The following is a 26,097-nucleotide window of genomic DNA, read 5'->3' as shown; positions in this document are numbered from 1 at the left end:
GAGCCCCAAAATGGAACCTTGTGGGACCCCACATGTAATTAGTTCCCAGTTGGATAAGGCCTGATAGCTTGATACATGTCTCTTTCCTAATAACACCCTTTGTTTCCTGCCAGAGATATAAGATTTGAACCATTTTGCAGCATTTCCTGTTATACTATAATATTCTAGTTTACTTAAAAGGATATTGTGATTTACACAGTCAAATGCCTTTGACAGATCACAAAATATACCAGTTGCCTGCAATTTTTTGTCTAATGAATTAAGCACATTTTCACTGTAAGTGTAGATAGCCTTCTCAATATCAGAACCTTTTAGAAATCCAAACTGTGACTTTGACAGTATGTTATTTGAGATAAGATGGTTATAAAGACGACTGTACATTACTTTTTCGAAAATTTTTGAGAATGCTGGCAACAGTGAAATTGGACGGAAATTTGATGCTATTTCTTTATCTCCCTTCTTAAACAGTGGCTTAACTTCAGCATATTTCAGCCATTCAGGAAATATTCCACTAATAAACGACTGGTTACACAGATAGCTTAATATGTTACTCAGCTCAGAATCACATTCTTTAATTAACTTTGTTGATATTTCATCATACCCACTAGATGTTTTTGATTTTAAAGATTTTATGATGGACATTATTTCTGTTGGGGTAGTGAGGGTCAAATTCATATTAAGGAAGTTACTTGAAATGTCTGGTCTAAGGTAATCCATAGCAGCATCTACCGAACCTGACAACCCCATCTTGTCAGTAACAGTTATAAAATGTTTGTTAAAAAGTTCTGCAACACTATACACATCTGTCACCAATGTATCATTTACTCTTAATGCTATTTGTTCCTCTTCATGCCTGGTTCTACCGGTTTCCTCCTTCACTATATCCCATATTGTCTTTATTTTGTTATCTGATATGACTATCTTTTCCTTGTAATATATTTGCTTTGACATCCGTATTACAGTCTTTAATATTTTGCAGTATTTCTTATAATGTGCTATAGCATCAACATTGGAAAAGTTTCGGAGTGACAGATACAGTTTTCTTTTTGTTTTACAAGATACCCCTATTCCTCGAGTAATCCATGGCTTCTTTGTAGACTTTGCTCTAACCTTGGTAAGTTTTGGGGGAAAGCAGTGTTCGAATAAGGTAAGCACTTTATTAGCAAAAATGTTATATTTTTCATTCATGCCATGAACGCTGTAAACATCAGTCCAGTGAATGTCTCTGAGGAGTGTCCTAAAATAATCAATTTTTGGCTTACTGATTACCCTTTTGAGCTCAGATTTAACAGATTTTATATCCTGTTCAGTATTAACATTTAACAGAAGGAACTGCATGTCATGGTCTGAGAGGCCATTGACTATTGGTTTTGTAATATAATTTTGTTCATTGGACTTTTCTATAAAGATATTAACAATGGCTGTTTGTGAGCAAGTGGCTATCCTAGTGGGGAACTTTACTGTGGGAATTAAGTTGAATGATAGTGTTACTAACTCAAACAAGTTCTTATTGGGAGAGTCTTTAAGGAAATCTACATTGAAATCACCAGCAACCACTATTTCTTTGTTTTTGGTTGTTAAATGGGCCAGTACAGCTTCAAGGTGGTTGACAAACAGATTAAAGTTACCTGCAGGTGCTCGATATACACTTAATATTATGAAGGATTTTTTGTGAAATTCTAATTCTGTTGCACATGCTTCCATATGCTGTTCTAGGCAAAATTTATGAATGTCTATGTTCTTAAATTTATGACAGTTCCTGATGAATGTGGCAACTCCTCCTTTCTCCATTTCTGATCTACAAAAGTGAGATGCTAACCTAAACCCTGTAACACTTAAAAGTTCTATACCAGTGGTCACATGATGTTCAGAGAGGCAGATTATGTCAGCTGGGTTTGAAGACTCTAATTCATCTATGCAGATAGTTAATTCATTAATTTTATTTCTCAGTCCTCGAATATTTTGATGCAATAAAGATAGCTGACATTTCTCATTGACTGAGTTAAGATTGGGTGGAGTTAAAATATCTGCTGACAGTTGGAAATTCTTAACCAATGGCTGTTTATGCTGATGTAATAAGCTGGAATTATGTTTTTTGATTTCTTTCTCAAACTGAAGATTTGTCTCAGTTCTAACCTCTCTTAAAATTTGCTTTCTTTCTGTCCTCCCTACCCTAAAAAAGGGTCTTTTCTGAATCCTATAACCACTGGTATTTTACCACTCATGATAGTGCCTCCCCCCTTAACTTTCCTGCTATTTCCCCAGCCAATTTACCCTTCCCCTTCCTGTTGAGGTGAAGGCCATGCCTAGTATAATCCCACCTACTGAGAGAATCAACAGGAACCACACCAATGTGTGACCCCGCACCCGACATGAGCAGCCGTTCCAGCTCCAAATTAACTCTCTTGACAGAAGAGTTCAAATGAGGTCGGTCATGGCGCCCAAGAACAGATACAAACTCAACACTAGTATGCTTCGATGCTGACGCAATCTTCGCCAGGTCACACTCTATACTGTACCCAAATGTAAGGATGTAGAGGCTTATCTCACTAGGGGTAAGATAGATACTGCCTATAGGAAAATTAAAGAGACCTTTGGAGAAAAGAGAAGCACTTGTATGAATATCAAGAGGTCAGATGCAAACGCAGTTCTAAGCAAAGAAGGGAAAGCATAAACGTGGAACGAGTATATAGAGGGTCTATACAAGGGCGATGTACTTGAGGACAATATTATGGAAATTGAAGAGGATGTAGATGAAGATGAAATTGGAGACACGATACTGCATAAAGAGTTTGACAGAGCACTGAAAGACCTGAGTCAAAACAAGGCCCCGGGAGTAGACAACATTCCATTGGAACTACTGACAGCCTTGGGAGAGCCAGTCCTGACAAAACTCTACCATCTGGTGGGCAAGATGTATGAGACAAGCGAAATACACTCAGACTTCAAGAAGAATATAATAATTCCAATCCCAAAGAAAGCAGGTGTTGACAGATGTGAAAATTACCGAACAATCAGTTTAATAAGTCACAGCTGAAAAATACTAACGGAATTATTTACAGACGAATGGAAAAACTGGTAGAAGCCGACCTTGGGGAAGATCGGTTTGGATTCCGTAGAAATGATGGAACACGGGAGGCAATACTGACCTTACGACGTATCTTGGAAGAAAGATTAAGGAAAGGCAAAGCTACGTTTCTAGCATTTGTAGATTTAGAGAATGCTTTTGACAATGTTGACTGGAATACTCTCTTTCAAATTCTGAAGGTGGCAGGGGTAAAATACAGGGAGCGAAAGGCTATTTACAATTTGTACAGAAACCAGATGGCAATTATAAGAGTCGAGGGGCATGAAAGGGAAGCAGTATATCTGTATATTGAGCAAGTAGTAAAGGAAACAAAAGAAAAATTCGGAGTAGGTATTAAAATCCAGGGAGAAGAAATAAAAACTTGAGGTTCGCCGATGACATTGTAATTCTGTCAGAGACAGTAAAGGACTTGCAAGAGCAGTTGAACGGAATGGACAGTGTCTTGAAAGGAGGATATAAGATGAACATCGACAAAAGCAAAACGAAGATAATGGTATGTAGTCGAATTAAGTCGGGTGATGCTGAGGGAATTAGATTAGGAAATGAGACACTTAAAGTAGTAAATGAGTTTTGCTATTTGGGGAGCAAAATAACTGATGATGGTCGGAGTAGAGTGGATATAAAATGCAGAGTGGCAATGGCAAGGAAAGCGTTTCTGAAGAAGAGAAATTTGTTAACATCGAGTATAGATTTAAATGTCAGGGAGTCGTTTCTGAAAGTATTTGTATGGAGTATAGTCATGTATGGAAGTGAAACATGGACGATAAATAATTTGGACAAGAAGAGAATAGAAGCTTTCGCAGTGTGGTACTACAGAAGAATTCTGAAGATTAGATGGGTAGATCACATAGTTGATGAGGAGGTATTGAATAGAATTAGGGAGAAGAAGAGTTTGTGGCACAACTTGACAAAGAAGAAGGGAACGGTTGGTAGGACATGTTCTGAAGCAACAAGGGATCACAAATTTAGCATTGGAGGGCAGCGTGGAGGATAAAAATCATAGAGGGAGACCAAGAGATGAATACACTAAGCAGATTCAGAAGGATGTAGGTTGCAGTAAGTACTGGGAGATGAAGAAGCTTGCACAGAATAGAGTAGCATCGAGAGCTGCATCAAACGAGTCTCAGGACTGAAGACCACATCAACAACAACGGTATAGAAGTTAAGAGCGAACATGATTAAAGTGCACAAGACCAAGCGTAGGTTGAAGAGAAGAGAGCAGGGCTAATGGTTTGTGGTTGATGTCCTTCGTTGGGGTAAGAACCGAGGGGCTAAGACGCAGTTTGAACTTGTTCATTTTCGATTATGACAATGTTGAGGCTTTTTCTTCGGTGATGGTTAACAAAAATAACTGTGTTGATCTTTGTATGAAATTCTGTTACTCAGTTGACTGTGTGACTTACATAAATATGGGAACTAAATGACGTTAGCGAGTTCAGAGCACGGGACCATGCCACTGCTCATGTAGAACATTACCTGTGTAGGACGTTACGGTTTGCTTGTACTGCTATGATAAAATAATGTTCAGTTATTTGAATATTAGATTCTGTTTTAGAACCAATTGTGGGAACGTGTTTACCGATTGTAATAAAACTAAAGGTCAGTCAAAACCTGTGTCAGGATACCTAATTGTCCACGCGGTCCATTCACAACATCCTATTTGATGTTCCATATTTGTCTTTTAAAATTGTTCTGTAGGCTGGATTACTATTACTGAATTTTTATACGACACAATTCAACAGCGCACAACCAGCTGCTATACCAACGGTCGAGCCACTAACTGTATTCAACGATTGTGAGCGTGCCCACTGGTAGTTACACCAGAGACATCGCTATTGGTTGGTCCCATCAGGGAATAATCAGCAGTATGGAGTAATGTTGCATTTTTCAATGGCTTCAATGTAGTCGGCATATCCCAGTAACTGCTACAAAATAAATATCATTTTTCACAATCATTCGAAGCTAAGAACAGAAAGGTTAAACGTTGAGACTGTGGGTACTCATGAGCTGAAGTGATGTTGGCCAAGCAGTTTGTCTGTTGCTGACACAGAAACACTGTTTGCCCAAAGTCCTCTGAGTTCTGCCCATTAAAACTACGGAGCCTGGTGTTGAGAGAAGAGCGCGAACATAACGCATATGTGTCTTTAATAATTTGATTCCTTTCTGGGGCAAATGTTCCAGTGATCTGAAAACAAGAAATTACGCAATGGATTTTTGATTGAATTTTTATAGCCAAACCAAGAGTGAGAAATGCTCAAATAGTTTATCAAACTGGCTAGCGTGAGGTCTAGTTTTGCAAAAGTAAGATTCAGTTGCTTTAAAGTAATCAATGTAGTTAAGAAAAACTTCAGGAGTTCAGGAAAAACCGAAATATTTCCCGAACAGCTTCTGCTACCTATGCAAATAAAGTACCAAAAAGTTCATCTCTGCAAGGCCTAGTTATTTTGCGCATAAAAAGTCACATAGGTGTGACATTTCATATTTTATGAACAAAACTTGAAAATAAGACATTGACGTAAAATGAGCAAATGTTTTGTGAAAAGAGCTGCCTAAAATTAAGGAAACAGATTATTTTGTAAACCTGACACCGTCGGGTGACTGAGATACAGCGATCTGTTAAAAAATTTTAATAGTTTCAATTAATGCAAGTTACCTTTGCCGTATTGAATTTTACACATTTATCTGTGGAATTAATGTGTAAAATTCAACACGGTAAAGTAGACGAGCAATTCTAAAAACATATTAATATTTTAGCTTGTCACCTAAAAATATTTTTAGTAGTGTTGATTGCAATAAAACATACGATTAAAATTTGTTGATAACGCATTTCGGTTGATTGACAGCCACTTTTAGATCTATGAAAATAAAAATAAAATTTTCTTTCAGTTTAAGTGAAATTAAAATTCTTTAAAACACACTGAAATGTAAAATAGTGAAAAAACGTATGAAGCTTAATAAATACTTAGTTTCTAGAATGTACACTGTTGTCAACAACACATCACTTAGTGTACCTCAGAACTATGAAAATAAATAAAAAATAATTTTCAGTTGATGTGAATAATTACCAATATTTAAAACATACGCTATTTAAAAGGTGGTAGTGAGTTAAAACATACCATGCTTACTGAAGAACCAGTCCTTAAGAACACTGTTGACCTTGATAACAACGTTATGAAGTGCAATTCAGATTCTATAGAAATAAACGGAACACTGCGTTTCATTAATTTGAAAAATTTAACACGCCTTAACACATATATTATTTATGAGAGCATTAAAACAAATTCCAGTTTTATGTTTTATTGCGATCGAAACTATTGAAACACTTAAGAAAACAGGTTAGAGAAACATTTTACACGCATTTGAATGATGCTCAAAAATCATGTACAGCAATATTATCTCGAGGCCGCACCACAGCAGGCAGCACTGTCTGCATGATCCACTAGATGGATATCGTGCAGGACTCTTTAAAGTTCTGGGAGTATAAGTTAAACATTGAACTCTAACTCCTCAATCAGCACGTCCTTTGATGTACATGATTTCGATCATCATTCAAAGGCGGGTCAAATGTTTCTCAAATCCGTTTTATTTCTTCCTTTTAGACAAATCGTTTCACAAAACATTCGACTGTTTTTCTAAGATTTCTTTATTAGGACAGGATGTTGTGTCTTGGAGTACTTTAAGGAATTTTGCCTCTGGCCAGCCCTGTAATACACTCCTGGAAATGGAAAAAAGAACACATTGACACCGGTGTGTCAGACCTACCATACTTGCTCCGGACACTGCGAGAGGGCTGTACAAGCAATGATCACACGCACGGCACAGCGGACACACCAGGAACCGCGGTGTTGGCCGTCGAATGGCGCTAGCTGCGCAGCATTTGTGCACCGCCGCCGTCAGTGTCAGCCAGTTTGCCGTGGCATACGGAGCTCCATCGCAGTCTTTAACACTGGTAGCATGCCGCGACAGCGTGGACGTGAACCGTATGTGCAGTTGACGGACTTTGAGCGAGGGCGTATAGTGGGCATGCGGGAGGCCGGGTGGACGTACCGCCGAATTGCTCAACACGTGGGGCGTGAGGTCTCCACAGTACATCGATGTTGTCGCCAGTGGTCGGCGGAAGGTGCACGTGCCCGTCGACCTGGGACCGGACCGCAGCGACGCACGGATGCACGCCAAGACCGTAGGATCCTACGTAGTGCCGTAGGGGACCGCACCGCCACTTCCCAGCAAATTAGGGACACTGTTGCTCCTGGGGTATCGGCGAGGACCATTCGCAACCGTCTCCATGAAGCTGGGCTACGGTCCCGCACACCGTTAGGCCGTCTTCCGCTCACGCCCCAACATCGTGCAGCCCGCCTCCAGTGGTGTCGCGACAGCCGTGAATGGAGGGACGAATGGAGACGTGTCGTCTTCAGCGATGAGAGTCGCTTCTGCCTTGGTGCCAATGATGGTCGTATGCGTGTTTGGCGCCGTGCAGGTGAGCGCCACAATCAGGACTGCATACGACCGAGGCACACAGGGCCAACACCCGGCATCATGGTGTGGGGAGCGATCTCCTACACTGGCCGTACACCACTGGTGATCGTCGAGGGGACACTGAATAGTGCACGGTACATCCAAACCGTCATCGAACCCATCGTTCTACCATTCCTAGACCGGCAAGGGAACTTGCTGTTCCAACAGGACAATGCACGTCCGCATGTATCCCGTGCCACCCAACGTGCTCTAGAAGGTGTAAGTCAACTACCCTGGCCAGCAAGATCTCCGGATCTGTCCCCCATTGAGCATGTTTGGGACTGGATGAAGCGTCGTCTCACGCGGTCTGCACGTCCAGCACGAACGCTGGTCCAACTGAGGCGCCAGGTGGAAATGGCATGGCAAGCCGTTCCACAGGACTACATCCAGCATCTCTACGATCGTCTCCATGGGAGAATAGCAGCCTGCATTGCTGCGAAAGGTGGATATACACTGTACTAGTGCCGACATTGTGCATGCTCTGTTGCCTGTGTCTATGTGCCTGTGGTTCTGTCAGTGTGATCATGTGATGTATCTGGCCCCAGGAATGTGTCAATAAAGTTTCCCCTTCCTGGGACAATGAATTCACAGTGTTCTTATTTCAATTTCCAGGAGTGTAAATATCATTTTTCACAATGATTCGAAGCTAAGAACAGAAAGGTTAAACGTTGAGACTGTGGGTACTCATGAGCTGAAGTGCTGTTGGCTAAGCAGTTTGTCTGTTGCTGACGCAGAAACACTGTTTGCCCAAAGTCTTCTGACTTCTGCCCATTAAAACTACGGAGCCTGGTGTTGAGAGAAAAGCGCGAACATAACGCATATGTGTGTTTAATAATTTGATTCCTTTCTGGGGTAAATGTTTCAGTGATCTGAAAACAAGAAATTACGCAATGGATTTTTGACCGAATTTTTATAGCCAAACCAAGAGTGAGAAATGTTCAAATAGTTTATCAAACTGGCTAGCGTGAGGTCTAGTTTTGCAAAAGTAAGATTCAGTTGCTTTAAAGTAATCAATGTAGTTAAGAAAAACTTCAGGAGCTCAGGAAAAACCGAAATATTTCACGAACAGCTTCTGCTACCTATGCAAATAAATTACCAAAAAGTTCATCTCTGCAAGGCCTAGTTATTTTGCGCATAAAAAGTCACATAGGTGTGACATTTCATATTTTATGAACAAAACTTGAAAATAAGACATTGACGTAAAATGAGCAAATGTTTTGTGAAAGGAGCTGCCTAAAATTAAGGAAACAGATTATTTTGTAAACCTGACACCGTCGGGTGACTGAGATACAGCGATCTGTTAAAAATTTTTAATAGTTTCAATTAATGCAAGTTAACTTTGTCGTATTGAATTTTACACATTTATCTGTGGAATTAATGTGTAAAATTCAACACAGTAAAGTAGACGTGCAATTCTAAAAACATTAATATTTTAGCTTGTCACCTAAAAATTTTTAGTAGTGTTGATTGCAATAAAACATACAATTAAAATTTGTTGATAACGCATTTCGGTTGATTGACAGCCACTTTTAGATCTATGAAAATAAAAATAAAATTTCCTTTCAGTTTAAGTGAAATTAAAATTCTTTAAAACACACTGAAATGTAAAATAGTGAAAAAACGTATGAAGCTTAATAAATACTTAGTTTCTAGAATGTACACTGTTGTCAACAACACATCACTTAGTGTACCTCAGAACTATGAAAATAAATAAAAAATAATTTTCAGTTGATGTGAATAATTACCAATATTTAAAACATACGTTATTTAAAAGGTGGTAGTGAGTTAAAACATACCATGCTTACTGAAGAACCAGTCCTTAAGAACACTGTTGACCTTGATAACAACGTTATGAAGTGCAATTCAGATTCCATAGAAATAAACGGAACACTGCGTTTCATTAATTTGAAAAATTTAACACGCCTTAACACATATATTATTTATGAGAGCATTAAAACAAATTCCAGTTTTATGTTTTATTGCGATCGAAACTATTGAAACACTTAAGAAAACAGGTTAGAGAAACATTTTACACGCATTTGAATGATGCTCAAAAATCATGTACAGCAATATTATCTCGAGGCCGCACCACAGCAGGCAGCACTGTCTGCATGATCCACGAGATGGATATCGTGCAGGACTCTTTAAAGTTCTGGGAGTATAAGTTAAACATTGAACTCTAACTCCTCAATCAGCACGTCCTTTGATGTACATGATTTCGATCATCATTCAAAGGCGGGTCAAATGTTTCTCAAATCCGTTTTATTTCTTCCTTTTAGACAAATCGTTTCACAAAACATTCGACTGTTTTTCTAAGATTTCTTTATTAGGACAGGATGTTGTGTCTTGGAGTACTTTAAGGAATTTTGCCTCTGGCCAGCCCTGTAATACACTCCTGGAAATGGAAAAAAGGACACATTGACACCGGTGTGTCAGACCCACCATACTTGCTCCGGACACTGCGAGAGGGCTGTACAAGCAATGATCACACGCACGGCACAGCGGACACACCAGGAACCGCGGTGTTGGCCGTCGAATGGCGCTAGCTGCGCAGCATTTGTGCACCGCCGCCGTCAGTGTCAGCCAGTTTGCCGTGGCATACGGAGCTCCATCGCAGTCTTTAACACTGGTAGCATGCCGCGACAGCGTGGACGTGAACCGTATGTGCAGTTGACGGACTTTGAGCGAGGGCGTATAGTGGGTATGCGGGAGGCCGGGTGGACGTACCGCCGAATTGCTCAACACGTGGGGCGTGAGGTCTCCACAGTACATCGATGTTGTCGCCAGTGGTCGGCGGAAGGTGCACGTGCCCGTCGACCTGGGACCGGACCGCAGCGACGCACGGATGCACGCCAAGACCGTAGGATCCTACGCAGTGCCGTAGGGGACCGCACCGCCACTTCCCAGCAAATTAGGGACACTGTTGCTCCTGGGGTATCGGCGAGGACCATTCGCAACCGTCTCCATGAAGCTGGGCTACGGTCCCGCACACCGTTAGGCCGTCTTCCGCTCACGCCCCAACATCGTGCAGCCCGCCTCCAGTGGTGTCGCGACAGGCGTGAATGGAGGGACGAATGGAGACGTGTCGTCTTCAGCGATGAGAGTCGCTTCTGCCTTGGTGCCAATGATGGTCGTATGCGTGTTTGGCGCCGTGCAGGTGAGCGCCACAATCAGGACTGCATACGACCGAGGCACACAGGGCCAACACCCGGCCAGCAAGATCTCCGGATCTGTGCCCCATTGAGCATGTTTGGGACTGGATGAAGCGTCGTCTCACGCGGTCTGCACGTCCAGCACGAACGCTGGTCCAACTGAGGCGCCAGGTGGAAATGGCATGGCAAGCCGTTCCACAGGACTACATCCAGCATCTCTACGATCGTCTCCATGGGAGAATAGCAGCCTGCATTGCTGCGAAAGGTGGATATACACTGTACTAGTGCCGACATTGTGCATGCTCTGTTGCCTGTGTCTATGTGCCTGTGGTTCTGTCAGTGTGATCATGTTATGTATCTGACCCCAGGAATGTGTCAATAAAGTTTCCCCTTCCTGGGACAATGAATTCACGGTGTTCTTATTTCAATTTCCAGGAGTGTAGAAGTTTGATATGCTGGGCGATTATAATTAACGTTCCAGTTTCAAAACGCTGTAAAAAAATAACCGATCCTCAGAAAGTCAAGTTAGAACTGAATATTCTTAAAGAAGGGGAAAACATTACGGAAAACGAACAAAAAACTAACGAAAATTTTCCCACTGCTTAACGTAAGTGGTTCGGCTACAAATGACAGATGAATCCCAATCCGTTGGCATTGGTGTGAGTTGCACATTAAACCAACCATACGGTGCAGTTTGCAAGCCTGCGCAAGTCTGGCATTCGGTAGTTATGGCACGGCTAGTTAGGTAAGTCCATTCACCTATGTGTATCTTACCACATCGGATGAGGAACGTCGGCTTTTAATTATCTTGAGGCAAAAAACTGAATAAAAAGCAACAATGACATCAGTTTTTAATTGCCCTGAGATCAAAAACCGCATAAAAAGCAACAATGAAATCGGTTTTTAAGTGTCCTTAGGCCAAAAACCGCCTAAAAAGCTACAATGAAACCGGTTTTTAGCTGTCATGAGATTGGGACAAGACATGTTCAGTGTCCTGTCCACCATTTTCTGCCACAAGGTGAAATGAACACAGCATCTTTCAGATAAGCCCGCAGCCAGAAGTCGCACGGATTAAGTGCAGGTGATTTGGACGGCCAGGCTGTAGGGAACTGACGACTGATAATTGTAACACTTCCTAAATGCCACTGCAGTAGCCGCTTCACTGGCTGTGCAGTGTGTGGAAGAACGCCATATTACATAAAAATAAACCTTCTTACACATCCAACTTGTTGAATGGTTAGAATGACGTTGGTCCCCAAAAGACTCTCACTGCGATCACCAATGATAGTACAGGTAACAGGGCTCGCAGCAACCATCTACTCGGAAAAATATGGCCCTACGATACACGATGCTGTCAGCCCGCATTTCACAGTCATCTTTGCAGAATGAAATGGTACCGTTTGATGCGCGTGCGGATTTTCCGTTGCCCATATTTTGCTGCAATTCTGCGAATTGGCATGTCCTTGGTAATGGAAATTGGCTTCATGTGTTCACATATGGTTTCATGGCCGTTCACTGTCCACTTCCAAGCGAGCAAGAAATTCTAGAGCAGATGTCTGTCCCACTGGCAGGTCAGCATGAAGCAACTCCTGAACGTAGGTAATTTTGTGTGGATAGCAATTAAGGATTATTCGTAGAATTTTATGCCCCGTGCTCACAGGCATGTTTGAAAACCGCATTGCACTTCAAAAGAACCTGTCTTGCCCAATTTCGTAATCATTTTCTCCAGACCCTTTGTAGACATCGGGCCAACGCCTTTTTTCATAGAGCTGAGTATCCGGAACTTCCGCAGAGCTACTGGCGCACAGTCACCGTTCTTGTAAAATACCTTTACCATTGCGTTGAGACAGTCATCCCGAGCATCTCAAACACAAACTGAGGAACAGCCATGTACCCCACGCCTTTTATTTTGCATATTCTGTCGCTTACAATGCCATCTAGTGGGAAAATTTTCGTTAAACTTTTTTACTTCCATAACGTTTCCCCCTTCTTCGATAGTACTCTGTTCAAATTTGACGTCATTTCTGAGTGTGGTTCATTTTTTTTCATTGTTTTGAAACTGCAACATAAATTTCAGTCATCGTGTATTTCCTTACTCCACTCTGAAACGGTAGCATTCACTTTAGGTCTGCTGCAGCCCACTCTGAAATTACAAAAATACTTTAGTAAAGTAAGGTTTCTCCGATGTGAAAAGCTGTTCCTACACTGTCGCTCAAAAGTTTTGAACATTAGTGATTTTGAGGAATTTTGCAAATTGGAACCATAAATGTTAGAAATACTCACAAGTCAGATGCGGATTAATGTTTTATTGAAACTACAGGGTGTTTCAAAAATGACCGGTATATTTGAAACGGCAATAAAAACTAAACGAGCAGCGATAGAAATACACCGTTTGTTGCAATATGCTTGGGACAACAGTACATTTTCAGGCAGACAAACTTTCGAAATTACAGTAGTTACAATTTTCAACAACAGATGACGCTGCGGTCTGGGAAACTCTATAGTACGATATTTTCCACATATCCACCATGCGTAGCAATAATATGGCGTAGTCTCTGAATGAAATTACCCGAAACCTTTGACAACGTGTCTGGCGGAATGGCTTCACATGCAGATGAGATGTACTGCTTCAGCTGTTCAATTGTTTCTGGATTCTGGCGGTACACCTGGTCTTTCAAGTGTCCCCACAGAAAGAAGTCACAGGGGTTCATGTCTGGCGAATAGGGAGGCCAATCCACGCCGCCTCCTGTATGTTTCGGATAGCCCAAAGCAATCACACGATCATCGAAATATTCATTCAGGAAATTAAAGACGTCGGCCGTGCGATGTGGCCGGGCACCATCTTGCATAAACCACGAGGTGTTCGCAGTGTCGTCTAAGGCAGTTTGTACCGCCACAAATTCACGAAGAATGTCCAGATAGCGTGATGCAGTAATCGTTTCGGAACTGAAAAATGGGCCAATGATTCCTTTGGAAGACATTGCGGCTCAGACCAGTACTTTTTGAGGATGCAGGGACGATGGGACTGCAACATGGGGCTTTTCGGTTCCCCATATGCGCCAGTTCTGTTTATTGACGAAGCCGTCCAGGTAAAAATAAGCTTCGTCAGTAAACCAAATGCTGCCCACATGCATATCGCCGTCATCAATCCTGTGCACTATATCGTTAGCGAATGTCTCTCGTGCAGCAATGGTAGCGGCGCTGAGGGGTTGCCGCGTTTGAATTTTGTATGGATAGAGGTGTAAACTCTGGCGCATGAGACGATACGTGGACGTTGGCGTCATTTGGACCGCAGCTGCAACACGGCGAACGGAAACCCGAGGCCGCTGTTGGATCACCTGCTGCACTAGCTGCGCGTTGCCCTCTGTGGTTGCCGTACGCGGTCGCCCTACCTTTCCAGCACGTTCATCCGTCACGTTCCAAGTCCGTTGAAATTTTTCAAACAGATCCTTTATTGTATCGCTTTTCGGTCCTTTGGTTACATTAAACCTCCATTGAAAACTTCGTCTTGTTGCAACAACACTGTGTTCTAGGCGGTGGAATTCCAACACCAGAAAAATCCTCTGTTCTAAGGAATAAACCATGTTGTCTACAGCACACTTGCACGTTGTGAACAGCACACGCTTACAGCAGAAAGACGACGTACAGAATGGCGCACCCACAGACTGCGTTGTCTTCTATATCTTTCACATCACTTGCAGCGCCATCTGTTGTTGAAAATTGTAACTACTGTAATTTCGAAAGTTTGTCCGCCTGAAAATGTACTGTTGTCCCAAGCATATTGCAACAAACGGTGTAATTCTATCGCTGCTCGTTTAGTTTTTATTGCCGTTTCAAATATACCGGTCATTTTTGAAACACCCTGTAAATACAAGCAGTCAAATTTTACTCTCATCAAAGCAGCCTCATTTGCCTTCAATCACCATTCTGCATACACGAGGCATTCTTGCTGTCAGCTTCATCAAGGTTTCCTCAGTGATACGCCGCCATTCCTCCTGTAGTCTGGTACAGATGTGATGAACGTTGGTAATAGGCCTTGATATAGCTGCTCCATCCAAGCAGTTCAAAGCAGTTCAACAGGATTGCAGTCGGGGCATTGGGGCGGCCAGATCATACTTGTATTTTTCAGTTCATACTTTCTTTCTAAATTTGCCAAATACGCTTTACAGTTTTGAAGTATATTTAGGGTTATCTCGCTGTAGGGCGAATCCCTTACGAATAAAACGTTTTCCACATGGCTTTGCATGACACTGTGGAATGCAATGGTAATCTTCTTTCTTCATTGTCCTGTTTATTTGTACAAGATCACCAGTCTTACCGCCTCCAAAAATCCCCAGGCCATGAGGGAACCCCTTCCATGCTTTGATGTTGGAGATACAAATTGGCGTAACATTCATTCACCTGGCAACTGGCGAACAAACTTGCGTTGCTTTGTTCCAAAGACCTCAAATTTGGGTTCGTCCGTGAAAAGTACCTTTTTCCACTAATTTACTGCCCAACTTTCATGTTGTCTTCCCCAATGTAGCCTCTTCTGCCTACTAATAGCTGTCAATAATGGTTTCTTAGCCACCACATGCCCGTTAAGGTTCATTGCCTGATGATGTCCGTTCACCGTTACTTACACTCACCTGATTTTCTACATCTACATCTACATTTATACTCCGCAAGCCACCCAACGGTGTGTGGCGGAGGGCACATTGTGGTTCAGTTCTGCTGCTAAAACTGGCGCCGGCCGGTGTGGCCGAACGGTTCTAGGCGCTTCAGTCTGGAACCGCGCGACCGCTACAGTCGCAGGTTCGAATCCTGCCTCGGGCATGGATGTGTGTGATGTCCTTAGGTTAGTTAGGTTTAAGTAGTTCTAAGTTCTACGGGGCTGATGACCTCAGATGTTAAGTCCCATAGTGCTCAGAGCCATTTGAGGCATTTTTAGGCTAAAACTGGCGCTGTTTTGAATCCATGACGTTTACTTGTGACTATCATATATTTATCATCACTTTTTGATGAGACTTTTGGCCTGCCCTATCGAGGTCGGTCCATATTCTGGCCAGTATTCGCATGCCTCTGCAAGTTGTAATGGGCATAGCCAAAGGAGGTATGTTCTTGATGTGCTGTCTATCACATAGTAAGACCGGCTGCACGTAAAGACACAATTGTCGAACGTTTTTCTGTTGAAATCTCCTTTCTTCGTCCCATTATCGATGTTTACACTGAACACTCACTGGAGTTCATTCTTTGATATCTCGTGCATAAACACATGCCCTTTTCTTACCTGTAAACGTGTTTACTGATTTGTTTACGTCCTTTGAAGGGGCATGCAATGTTTGGAACCCGAGCAGCATAACAACGGAAAGTTTTATTGTGAATGGTTTCATTTTTAAAAACTTGGAACACTACTCTTAAACGTTATATTAAGCATGACGCTGGGGAAACAATATAGCTAATTCGTATTTGAATCTGATAACTAGCTTTTTTCTCTTACTTTCAGGGTGTTCGAAAACTTTTGAGCGACATAATCATTTACTTAGGAATAAATTTTCTATTCAAATTTAAAAATGTTGCAATCGAGAAACTCTTGTCAACACTGTATTTAATGGTCTGTATGTAACATTATTTTCTACATACGCAAGTTCAGAAAGTGAAATCAAATTGAGAAGAAGTATTACGAAAAACTAGTTACAAGTTAAAAACAATTCGAAATAAAAGTTACTGGCAACAACACAGACTTCGAATTTCAAGGCAGGGAAAATTGTTAAGTCAATAAAGTAACTCAGATCATTTGCAAATATCTCGTGTTCCATGGTGGGAGACGTTCTTCCATTTCGAGGTACAAGATGGTGCATCACCGACGAAGGATGGCTTAACCATCCACACCCTAAATAGCATGTTTTAAAATATGTGCTGAATATTACTCACCTTAACAGTATCTTCGAAATATCCTTAATATACTACAGAGCAATAAAATATGTAGAACTTGTAATATTTACAAACGCTGCGCAAAACACAACCTGATGTCCCACAGCAAAAACAGTAGAAAATGCTGGACATTGCTTATGACTGTTTCCAGTTCACATTCCTTCCTGTGATTTTAAAATCAGCTACTGGATTGAAACATGGAGCAGGAAACACATTGTAACCTACCCCATCATATTTGCTTCTGTATGAAATTTAGCCCAACGTTACCCCCCCCCACTCCATAAAAGTCTACGTATTACGAAAATTATGTATTTACGAATTGCCGCGCGGGATTAGCCGAGCGGTCTTAGGCGCTGCAGTCATGGACGGAGGTTCGAGTCCTCCCTCCGGCATGGGTGTGTGTGTTTGTCCTTAGGATAATTTAGGTTAAGTGGTGTGTAAGCTTAGGGACTGATGACCTTACCAGTTAAGTCCTATAAGATTTATCTACGAATTGTTATCCAACTTAAACTCGCCCGCTAACCTTCGATTAAACGGAACCTAATTTTAATTGAACAATAACTGACCTGAATACAACTTGTCTTTATATTAAATGCGAAACTGAAGTCCAACAATTATCTGATCCTAATCAAAGTTTCCACTTACCTCGCGTGTTGACAGCAGTGTCGCAGATTTCTCGAAAGCACAACAGCAAACAGCAAGCAGGCAGTGGCTTAGCTAGCTTTCTATTTCTAAATAAAATTTACAACTATTGCAGACCACATGATGTAATGCGTAATGATAAACAGTGGGACCGGGAGAGTAATTATTCCTATGAAATGATAATCCAAGACTGGGCTTCCCAACGTGTGGTCCGCGGACCCCTTAGGGGTCCGCCGGCTCTTTCTATGAGGTCCGTGGCCACCTTTCACCACATCGTGTAAAATAATGAGTAAAATTATTGAATAAAAATGTGAAAATCACATTCATCACTATTTCTTTTTTTCATGTGAAAAACGTGTACTTTTACTTCGGGTTGTATTTCCGAGCAGCATTTGCGGTTCCTAAGTGAGAACGCATACACAGTTTAGTGCCGGAGAATGCGGCTTCTCTGATCGACTATTTCGCAACAATACGGGGGTCGTTTGTGCGCCGGCTCACGGCGCTAGATGCGCTGAAACCTTTTACGCATGCGCGGAGCGAGCTTTGTCGACCAATCACGGCGGTCGCTGGCACTTAAGCCGCCCCAGGCATCATTAAATGTTAAAATTGCTTTTTCAGTGCTCTAACTATTTCATTAGTCGATTTTTGACCAGTTTATTACTTCTAACATGGATCGGTGGCTGAAGTCAGGATCATTGAAGAAGGGTCAGTTTCTCCATCACCTACACAACAAAGGAAGTTTCCAGTTGAAATGAATGAGGAGGGAGGACGACCAAAGGAAGAACAAACACAACAAGCTCCACAGCCGGATTTATTATGTGAAAACGCTGCAAGTACTCCATTGGTTGCAATATCCTGCGGAAGTGGAATAACCAAGAAGCATAAGTACAACGAAAGCTGTTTGGAAATGGGCTTTATGGAGACAAAGTAGGGTAAATCTCAGTGTGTAATTTGTGCTCGAGTCCTTCAGAACAGTTCAATGGTTCCAGTTAAATTGCGTCGTCATTTTGAAGGCTAAAGACATCGATTTTTTCAAAAGGAAGACTGCTGAACTAGCTGCTTCTCAGCACAGCATCAAAACTCATGCAAAAACAATTAATGAAAATTCATTAAAAGCTTCTTTCTTGGTTAGTTACTGAGTGGCAAAAACAAGAAAAGCTCATACCATTGCAGAAAATCTCATAAAGCCGTGTGTTAATGATATTGTTTCTTGCATGCTAGACGAAAAGGCAGTAAAGCTTGTATCTTCGGTGCCATTATCAAACAATAGTGTCAAGAGACGCACTGTTGACATGTCAAATGATGTGAAAGACACTCTTGTTTCTCGCATCCAACACAATTTATTTTCTCTGCAGATAGATGAATCCACTGATGTTGTAGGATTAGCGATTTTATTGGCTTATGTCCGTTATGAATATTCTGGATGTTTTGAGAAGCACCTCTTATTGTGCGGACCACTATCTGCCAACACAACAGGTGCTGAAATATTCCGTCTATTGGATGATTTTTTAAGGACTAACGAAGTTTCATGGTAATTGCATAGATGTGTGCTCAGATGGCGCAAAAGCTATGACGGGTCCTACAGTCGGAGCAATAGCGAAAATAAAAGAAAACGCCAAGAATTGCAGCAGTAGTCACTGTGCTCTCCACAGATATGCTTTAGCTACGAAACAAATGCCTGTTTCGTTCAAGAAAGTTTTAGACGAATTCATTCAAATCATTAACTACATAAAATCAAGGCCGTTGAAGTCAAGACTTTTCACAATACTGTGTGAAGATATGGGAAGCCTTCATCGTGGCCTGCTTCTCCACACAGAAGTGAGGTGGCTCTCACGTGGGAATGCACTCTCTCGGTTGTATGAATTAAGATTGGAAGTCTTTGCTTTCCTTTTGGAGCATAACACGAAATTAGCAGACCTTATTAATGACGAAAATTGGCAGTGTATACTTGCCTATTTGTCAGATATTTTCTCCAAACTGAACGAAATGAATATTTCACTCCAAGGGCAAAGTGAAACCAAGGGTACTGCTATCGACAAAGTTCGAGCATTCAAGAGGAAAATCAATTTTTGGGCAGAGAGTGTCGAGGAGGGGGAAGTCCAGTGTTTTCCTCTTCTCAAGGAGTTTTTGAAAAAAAAAAATGGTTCAAATGGCTCAGAGCACTATGGGACTTAACTTCTGAGGTCATCAGTCCCCTAGAACTTAGAACTACTTAAACCTAACTAACCCAAGGACATCACACACATCCACGCCCGAGGCAGGATTCGAACCTGCGACCGTAGCAGTCGCGCGGTTCCGGACTGAGCGCCTAGAACCGCTCGGCCACCGTGGCCGGCGGAGTTTTTGAAAAACAAAACATTGGCGCTTGGGAAGACTTTGTTTCATCAAATCCTGGAACATCTCCGAAGCTTGATGTCATTGTTGGAGCATTATTTCACAACAGCTTAAGATGAGCTGCAGAAATACGAATTGGTGGTCAACCCATTCACTGTATCCAAAAATCCGAACATTCTATCATCAAATGAATATGAGTTGTTGATAGAAATTGCCACAGAACCTACCTTGAAATCAAGTTTTGACACTGACAGTTACTCACATTTTTGTATCCGTTTGGATAACAAGAAATACTACCCCCTTGTTGAAAAGGCAAAACGTGTACTTCTTCCGTTTGCCACAACATACATGTGTGAATCTGGATTCTCGATCAACGCTGCCCACAAAACTAAGTACCGAAGCTGTCTAGATGCAGAACCAGACATCCGTCTCCAGTTGTCAAGAATTGAACCCAACTTTTCAAATTTTTGTCAGCAGAAGCATCCTCAACCATCACATTAGGATTCCATTATTATTCCTACAGACTCATCTATAGTAAAGGCGAAAGCATTCTTCGTCGTAGATGCTCAGTGAACGTACCTGAACTATAACTCTGTAGGAATTTTGTTTCTGTCCTCTATCATTTACAAAATAATTATTAATTGAATTCTGTTGGCATCGATATTTTTGTTACGAAAATTAAAATGATCTCTAAAGCTAATTTCTTTTCTTTATAATATATTCCGTCCTCTAAGCTAAAAATTTGGCATGCCTATACTTCAATTACAGTTGCTTGCTATTACTCTTGAAACGTCCCCTTTTGAACAATTATACACGTGACTGTGCTTAAACTGACACACAATATTTTTAGCGCAACGCAATCTGACTTTCAAAAAATCCCTACGAAAGAATGGCCCTGACTAACATTAACCTATGCGTTTCACAAATCGCTTACCTCACAAAAATCTTGGTTACTCGAACTACTGCAATACAGCGGGCGCCACTACTGCCAGCTAAATAAAAGATTCAAACTATGGAAGGCACTAACTACTGATAGGGATAGTTAGCAAATGAAAGATATTAATAGAGAACAAACACTGTATTTACCTTAATAGTCATAATATATATAGCAGTTCATGACAAATTACAAAACTCCGCCATCTCTCTCCCCACATCCACCACTGCTGGCGGCTCACCTCCAACTGCGCAACGCTACGCGCTGTTCACATCCAGCTGCCGCTGCCCAACACTACAATGGCAGACAACAATGCAAACCAGCCACAGACTGCACACAGCACAGCCAGTGATTCTCACACAGACCGCTACGTAACGTTGCCAATAAGAAAACATAAACAGCCTACTTACATAGCCCCCATGCTCCCCACAAAAAATTTTACAAATTGTTTTGGGCACTGGGCAATACATATTTGTTAAAATTTTTCATAATCGTAATTACAATAACAAAGAAATCAAATGCACACACTTATTGATACAATGTTGGTCAAAAGCTAAAATTTTCTCACAGTCCATAAAGACAGTCCTGATCATTCATCACAATAACATTGCAGTGTTTTTCTCAAAGTCTGAGCAGTAAAATAAAATGCACACGGAAGTAGTGGATTTCCATGCAATCTTGAAGAAGTAGTGTTGTCCTTCCAACGAAAAGACAGTGCTGACTCTTGACATGCAGACAGGTAATGGGACACAACAGAGCAAACCCACAGCAGAGTCATTCGAAGTTTTGAAGAATATTGGTAGGTAGGTCATCACAGAGTAGACCCACTGTAGTCCTGGTAGAGATTGTGGTATTGGTGGGCCACCAGAGGCGCAGACCCACTGCAGTCCTTGTAGAAATAATGGTACTGGTGAGTCAGCAAAGACGCAGACCCACTGTAGTCCTTGTAGAAATAATGGTATTGGTGGGTCATCAAAGATGCAGACCCACTGTAGTCCTTGTAGAGATGGCCAGCAGCCATCTGTTGTGACTGTGCAGGTGCACAATCACCACTGAAGAGTCTTGCGGATAATATAGCAAGTCCATAACCACCACTTGTGCACTCACAAAATTGTGATGAATGATCAGGACTGTCTTTATGGACTGTGAGAAAATTTTAGCTTTTGACCAACATTGTATCAATAAGTGTGTGCATTTGATTTCTTTGTTATTGTAATTACGATTATGAAAAATTTTAACAAATATGTATTGCCCAGTGCCCAAAACAATTTGTAAAATTTTTTGTGGGGAGCATGGGGGCTATGTAAGTAGGCTGTTTAGGTTTTTTTATTGGTAACTCCACCTCTGTATGAAAATCACTGGCTGTGCTGTGTGCAGTCTGTGGCTGCTTTGCATTGTTGTAATACTCGCCATTGTAGTGTTAGGCAGCTGGCTGTGAACAGCGCGTAGCGTTGCGCAGTTGGAGGTGAGCCGCCAGCAGTGGTGGATGTGGGGAGAGAGATGGCGGAGTTTGGAAATTTGTAAGATATACAATGATCTGTTATGTATATTATGAGTTTTCAACATTATTAAGGTAAATACATTGTTTGTTCTCTATTAAAATCTTTCATTTGCTAACTATGCCTATCAGTAATTAGTGCCTTCAGTAGTTTGAATCTTTTATTTAGCTGCCAGTAGTGGCGCTTGGTGTATTGCAGTAGCTTGAGTAGCGAAGATTTTTGTGAGGTAAGTGATTTGTGAAAGGTATAGTTTAATTTTAGTCAGGGCCCATTCTTTTGTAGGGATTATTGAAAGTCAGATTGCGTTGCGCTAACAAAATATTGTGTGTCAGTTTAAGCACAGTCTTGTATAAATTGTTCTAAGGGGACGTTTCACTCTGACACTATATTGTGGCAACTGGCTGCAAGCGTAAACAAATGAGGACTTTTCACGCGCCACCTCGTAAAAGGTAAACCTCATCTGCCAGAACTGCTTCCTTTGAGAAAAAAAGTCTTACGTTCTGTGAAATGCTTTGTCTTCTTATATAAAAATAAGAGAGTCTGTTTGTTTGTTTTCCTAATTTGTTTACAGTCGTGGCTGCCTCACGATATAGTGTCCAAGTAGTTGTTGAAGTTGTCAGGTGTGGCTAAACTGTTGCCACGCCACCTGGCAGTTGTCAGCTACCAACTGATAGTAGACTGTTGCAACGCCGCCTGCTAGCTGCCGGCCATGGACTGACATCTGCCGTTCAGTAGATAAGCAAAGACGTAAAAATAACTAGACTTTCCGAGCTGGCCGGCCGGAGTGGCCGAGAGGTTCTAGGCGCTACAGTCTAGAACTGCGCGACCGCTACGGTCGCAAGTTCGAATCCTGCCTCGGGCATGGATGTGTGTGATGTCCTTAGGTTAGTTAGGTTTAAGTAGTTCTAAGTTCCAGGGGACTGATGACCTCAGCAGTTAAGTCCCATAGTGCTCAGAGCCATTTGAACCATTTTCCGAGCTGTTTGCGTGGGCACGAAAATCGATTGTGGAACTGGAAAACGGCTTTATAAAACAGATTTCCGGAATCGATTTTGAACTGTTTACCTGACCAACCAAAAGCGGAACTGGGACATCGGCTTACGAAATCCGGTTTTGGAAACGCATGTAAACTGGGTGAATGTATTCCCACGCATTGCACAACGGATGTCACAATAGTCCTTTAAAGGCAATTCCTTGGCCTCTTTTCTTTCGTGATGTGTTGGTATCCTGAATCATGGGTCTGCCTCTTTTCTTCACAACCGCGCGGAATGGCAGCGCAGTCTAAGGCGCCATGTCGTCGAGGATTGCACGGCCGCTCCCGCCGGAGGTTAGAGTCCTCCCTTGGGCATGCGCGCGCGCGAGCGCATGTGTGTGTGTGTGTGTGTGTGTGTGTGTGTGTGTGTGTGTGTGTGTGTGTGTGTTGCCCTTAGCGGAAGTTAAACTTAGGTTAATAGTGAGTTAAACTTAGAATAATAGTGTGCAAGACTAGGGACTGATGACATCAGCAGTTAAGTCCCATAGACTTTACATACATTTGAACATTTTTCTTCGGATTTCACGAAAAACCACACACACGCACACACACACACACACACACACGACTGTTACGAAATATGCATGCTCCTTACACAAAAGTAGCCAAACAGTGGAAGTGAAAAGACCACAAGCTGCAGCTTGTCAACAGCGAACATTTTGGACGTGACGTTGATTGCTCTTGGAGAAAGGCTGCTCCAACGTGTGAAATGTGAATTACCAAGTAGTTTTAATCAGGCTATAGTGTGTTGAACAAAGGGAGTAGATCCACTAGTAAGTGTCTGGATACAGTGGGAATTCAAATTGGTTCGTTAATTTCAAGTTGTTTTCATTCATCTCTAAACCAAAGACTGTTGATACTTCTGGGGGTGGGGGGTCATTGGGAAGATGGCACTTGCATTAAGAAGCTTTCAGATCCCATTGGTTTCGCTCTGAAATTTAAAGTTACTGTGCTCTTGACTGACGAGGGGTCCGCCATGGATTTTCGACTGAAGAAGGGGGTCCGCAGCTAAAAAGGTTGGGAAGCCCTGATCCAAGCCGGTCGGAATGGCCGAGCGGTTCTAGGCGCTACAGTCTGGAACCGCGCGACCGCTACGGACGCAAGTTCGAATCCTGCCTCGGGCGTGGATGTGTGTGATGTCCTTAGGTTAGTTAGGTTTAAGTAGTTCTAAGTTCTAGGGGACTGATGACCTCAGAAGTTAAGTCCCATAGCGCTCAGAGCCATTTGAACCATTTTTGAACCCTGATCCAAGACAACGATTTTAGAATGAAGCATGTATTCAAAAATACAAAGTAAAACTTCACGTGATCTTCACACATGACATTGGTCTGAACAGTACAATGCTTAACAAAGTGAACAATGATTTAAAAGGAAACAATGTTAAAAAATTTATATAAAAACCACACAGCTTAATCAGTTAATATGTTAATGCATGACTCAGGGAAGTGGGGTAGTCTTTCTCTCAGCTCTGAGCAAGTGAACGAAGTTAGCTAGCTCCCAATAATCATTTCTACATATTAGGTGCTGCAGTCTTACCTCAAAGTTCTTCTCTCAAAAAAAAAAAAAAAAAAAAAAAATTAAATTCTTTTCGCCTTCCAGTATATACATTATATTCGTCCTTGCTTTCCTTTACAATAAATGTTTCTTCACGTAACAGGTACAGTCAGAAGTAAACACAGTACTACAGAATACGCCCATCGCCTACCACACTTCAACTAAGAATGTGTCAGACTGCTCAGAGACAAAGATTGTGCGACTGCAAGACCAAAGATTGTTTTTAACCTAACATAACTTGCTCTCTCTCTGACGTGCACAACGACAACATACAAAAATCAAAATGACATGACCACCTTACAACGTGTTCCTAGATGCACTATCCTCCAGGTACAACGCTCTCCCCTACTTCATAATTTGTTTAATATTATCGAAATTCAGTTACCGAAGGTCCCTAGTATTATCTTGTATCTTTTTCTGTGTGTATTCTAAAAGTCACGTACTAATACGGACCTGGCATGTTGTCTTGTGCCTGCAGTCTCTGTACAGTCTGACGGAGACAAGCTCTGTGGTCTTCCAGTCTCAGCCAACCGACTCGGAGGATCAGATGCTGAACACCGTGGGAGCTGTCTCGCAGCACGTCGAGGTGAGGTGAGCAACGCAGCGCCGCCATCTTCTGTTGTGTCGGGAAGGGCGTCCAGCGAGTGGCAAACATACCGACGGAAGTGGAAAGTGTGACACCCCGAACGCCTTGGCCGACCGCTACCGAACTGTATCCAGCATCCCCTTGCCTGTGGAACGTGCTAGTCAAAATGTAATCACCGAGCGAGGTGGCGCAGTGGTTAGCACACTGGACTCGCATTCGGGAGGACGACGGTTCAATCCCGTCTCCGGCCATCCTGATTTCGGTTTTCCGTGATTTCCCTAAATCGCTTCAGGCAAATGCCGGGATGGTTCCTTTGAAAGGGCACGGCCGATTTCCTTCCCCATCCTTCCCTCACCCGAGCTTGCGCTCCGTCTCTAATGACCTCGTTGTCGACGGGACGTTAAACACTAATATCCTCCTCCTCCTCCTCAAAATGTAATCCTTAAAAATCTCATTTCAGCATATTCAGTGCAACAAAACGCAATTTCCGCATGTCAAGTATGGTGTGCGTACGTGGCAACGCATCACTACGAATATTTGCTGGAGCTCACAATAATTGCTGGAGCTCATCCAAGATCATCCTGCAGTCACTAAACGAGCTATAGATCTTCACTGTAGCCTCACAATATATATCCGAACGAATTCAAAAGTAATAGCAGTGTACACGGCTATAACACTAGGAGAAAGGATGATCTTCACTACTCAAGGTTAAATCTAACTTTGGCTCGGAAAGGGGTAACTTATGCTGCCACAAAAGTCTTTGGTCACTTACCTAATAGCATCAAAAGTCTGACAGATAGCCATATAGCATTTAAAAGGAAACTAAAAGAATTTCTGAATGGCAACT

General features: G+C 42.1%; 1 protein-coding gene across 3 annotated transcripts in view; it reads left to right on the top strand.

The window, feature by feature from the left end:
• Nucleotides 1-26,097, top strand: part of LOC126195003 (medium-chain acyl-CoA ligase ACSF2, mitochondrial-like) — a 282,623-nt gene that overhangs the window by 219,155 nt on the left and 37,371 nt on the right. For all 3 annotated transcript variants that reach the window (XR_007538543.1, XM_049933426.1, XM_049933425.1), the window contains one exon: nucleotides 25,143-25,250. Coding sequence is in view for 2 of the 3 variants with exons in the window: in XM_049933426.1 (XP_049789383.1) it covers nucleotides 25,143-25,250 (108 nt within the window). In the remaining variant the exon portion in view is untranslated. The remainder of the gene's footprint in view (nucleotides 1-25,142; nucleotides 25,251-26,097) is intronic.

Source organism: Schistocerca nitens, chromosome 7, assembly GCF_023898315.1.
Source record: "Schistocerca nitens isolate TAMUIC-IGC-003100 chromosome 7, iqSchNite1.1, whole genome shotgun sequence".
Classification (NCBI taxonomy): domain Eukaryota; kingdom Metazoa; phylum Arthropoda; class Insecta; order Orthoptera; family Acrididae; genus Schistocerca; species Schistocerca nitens.
This window is presented reverse-complemented; position numbering and strand designations above follow the sequence as displayed.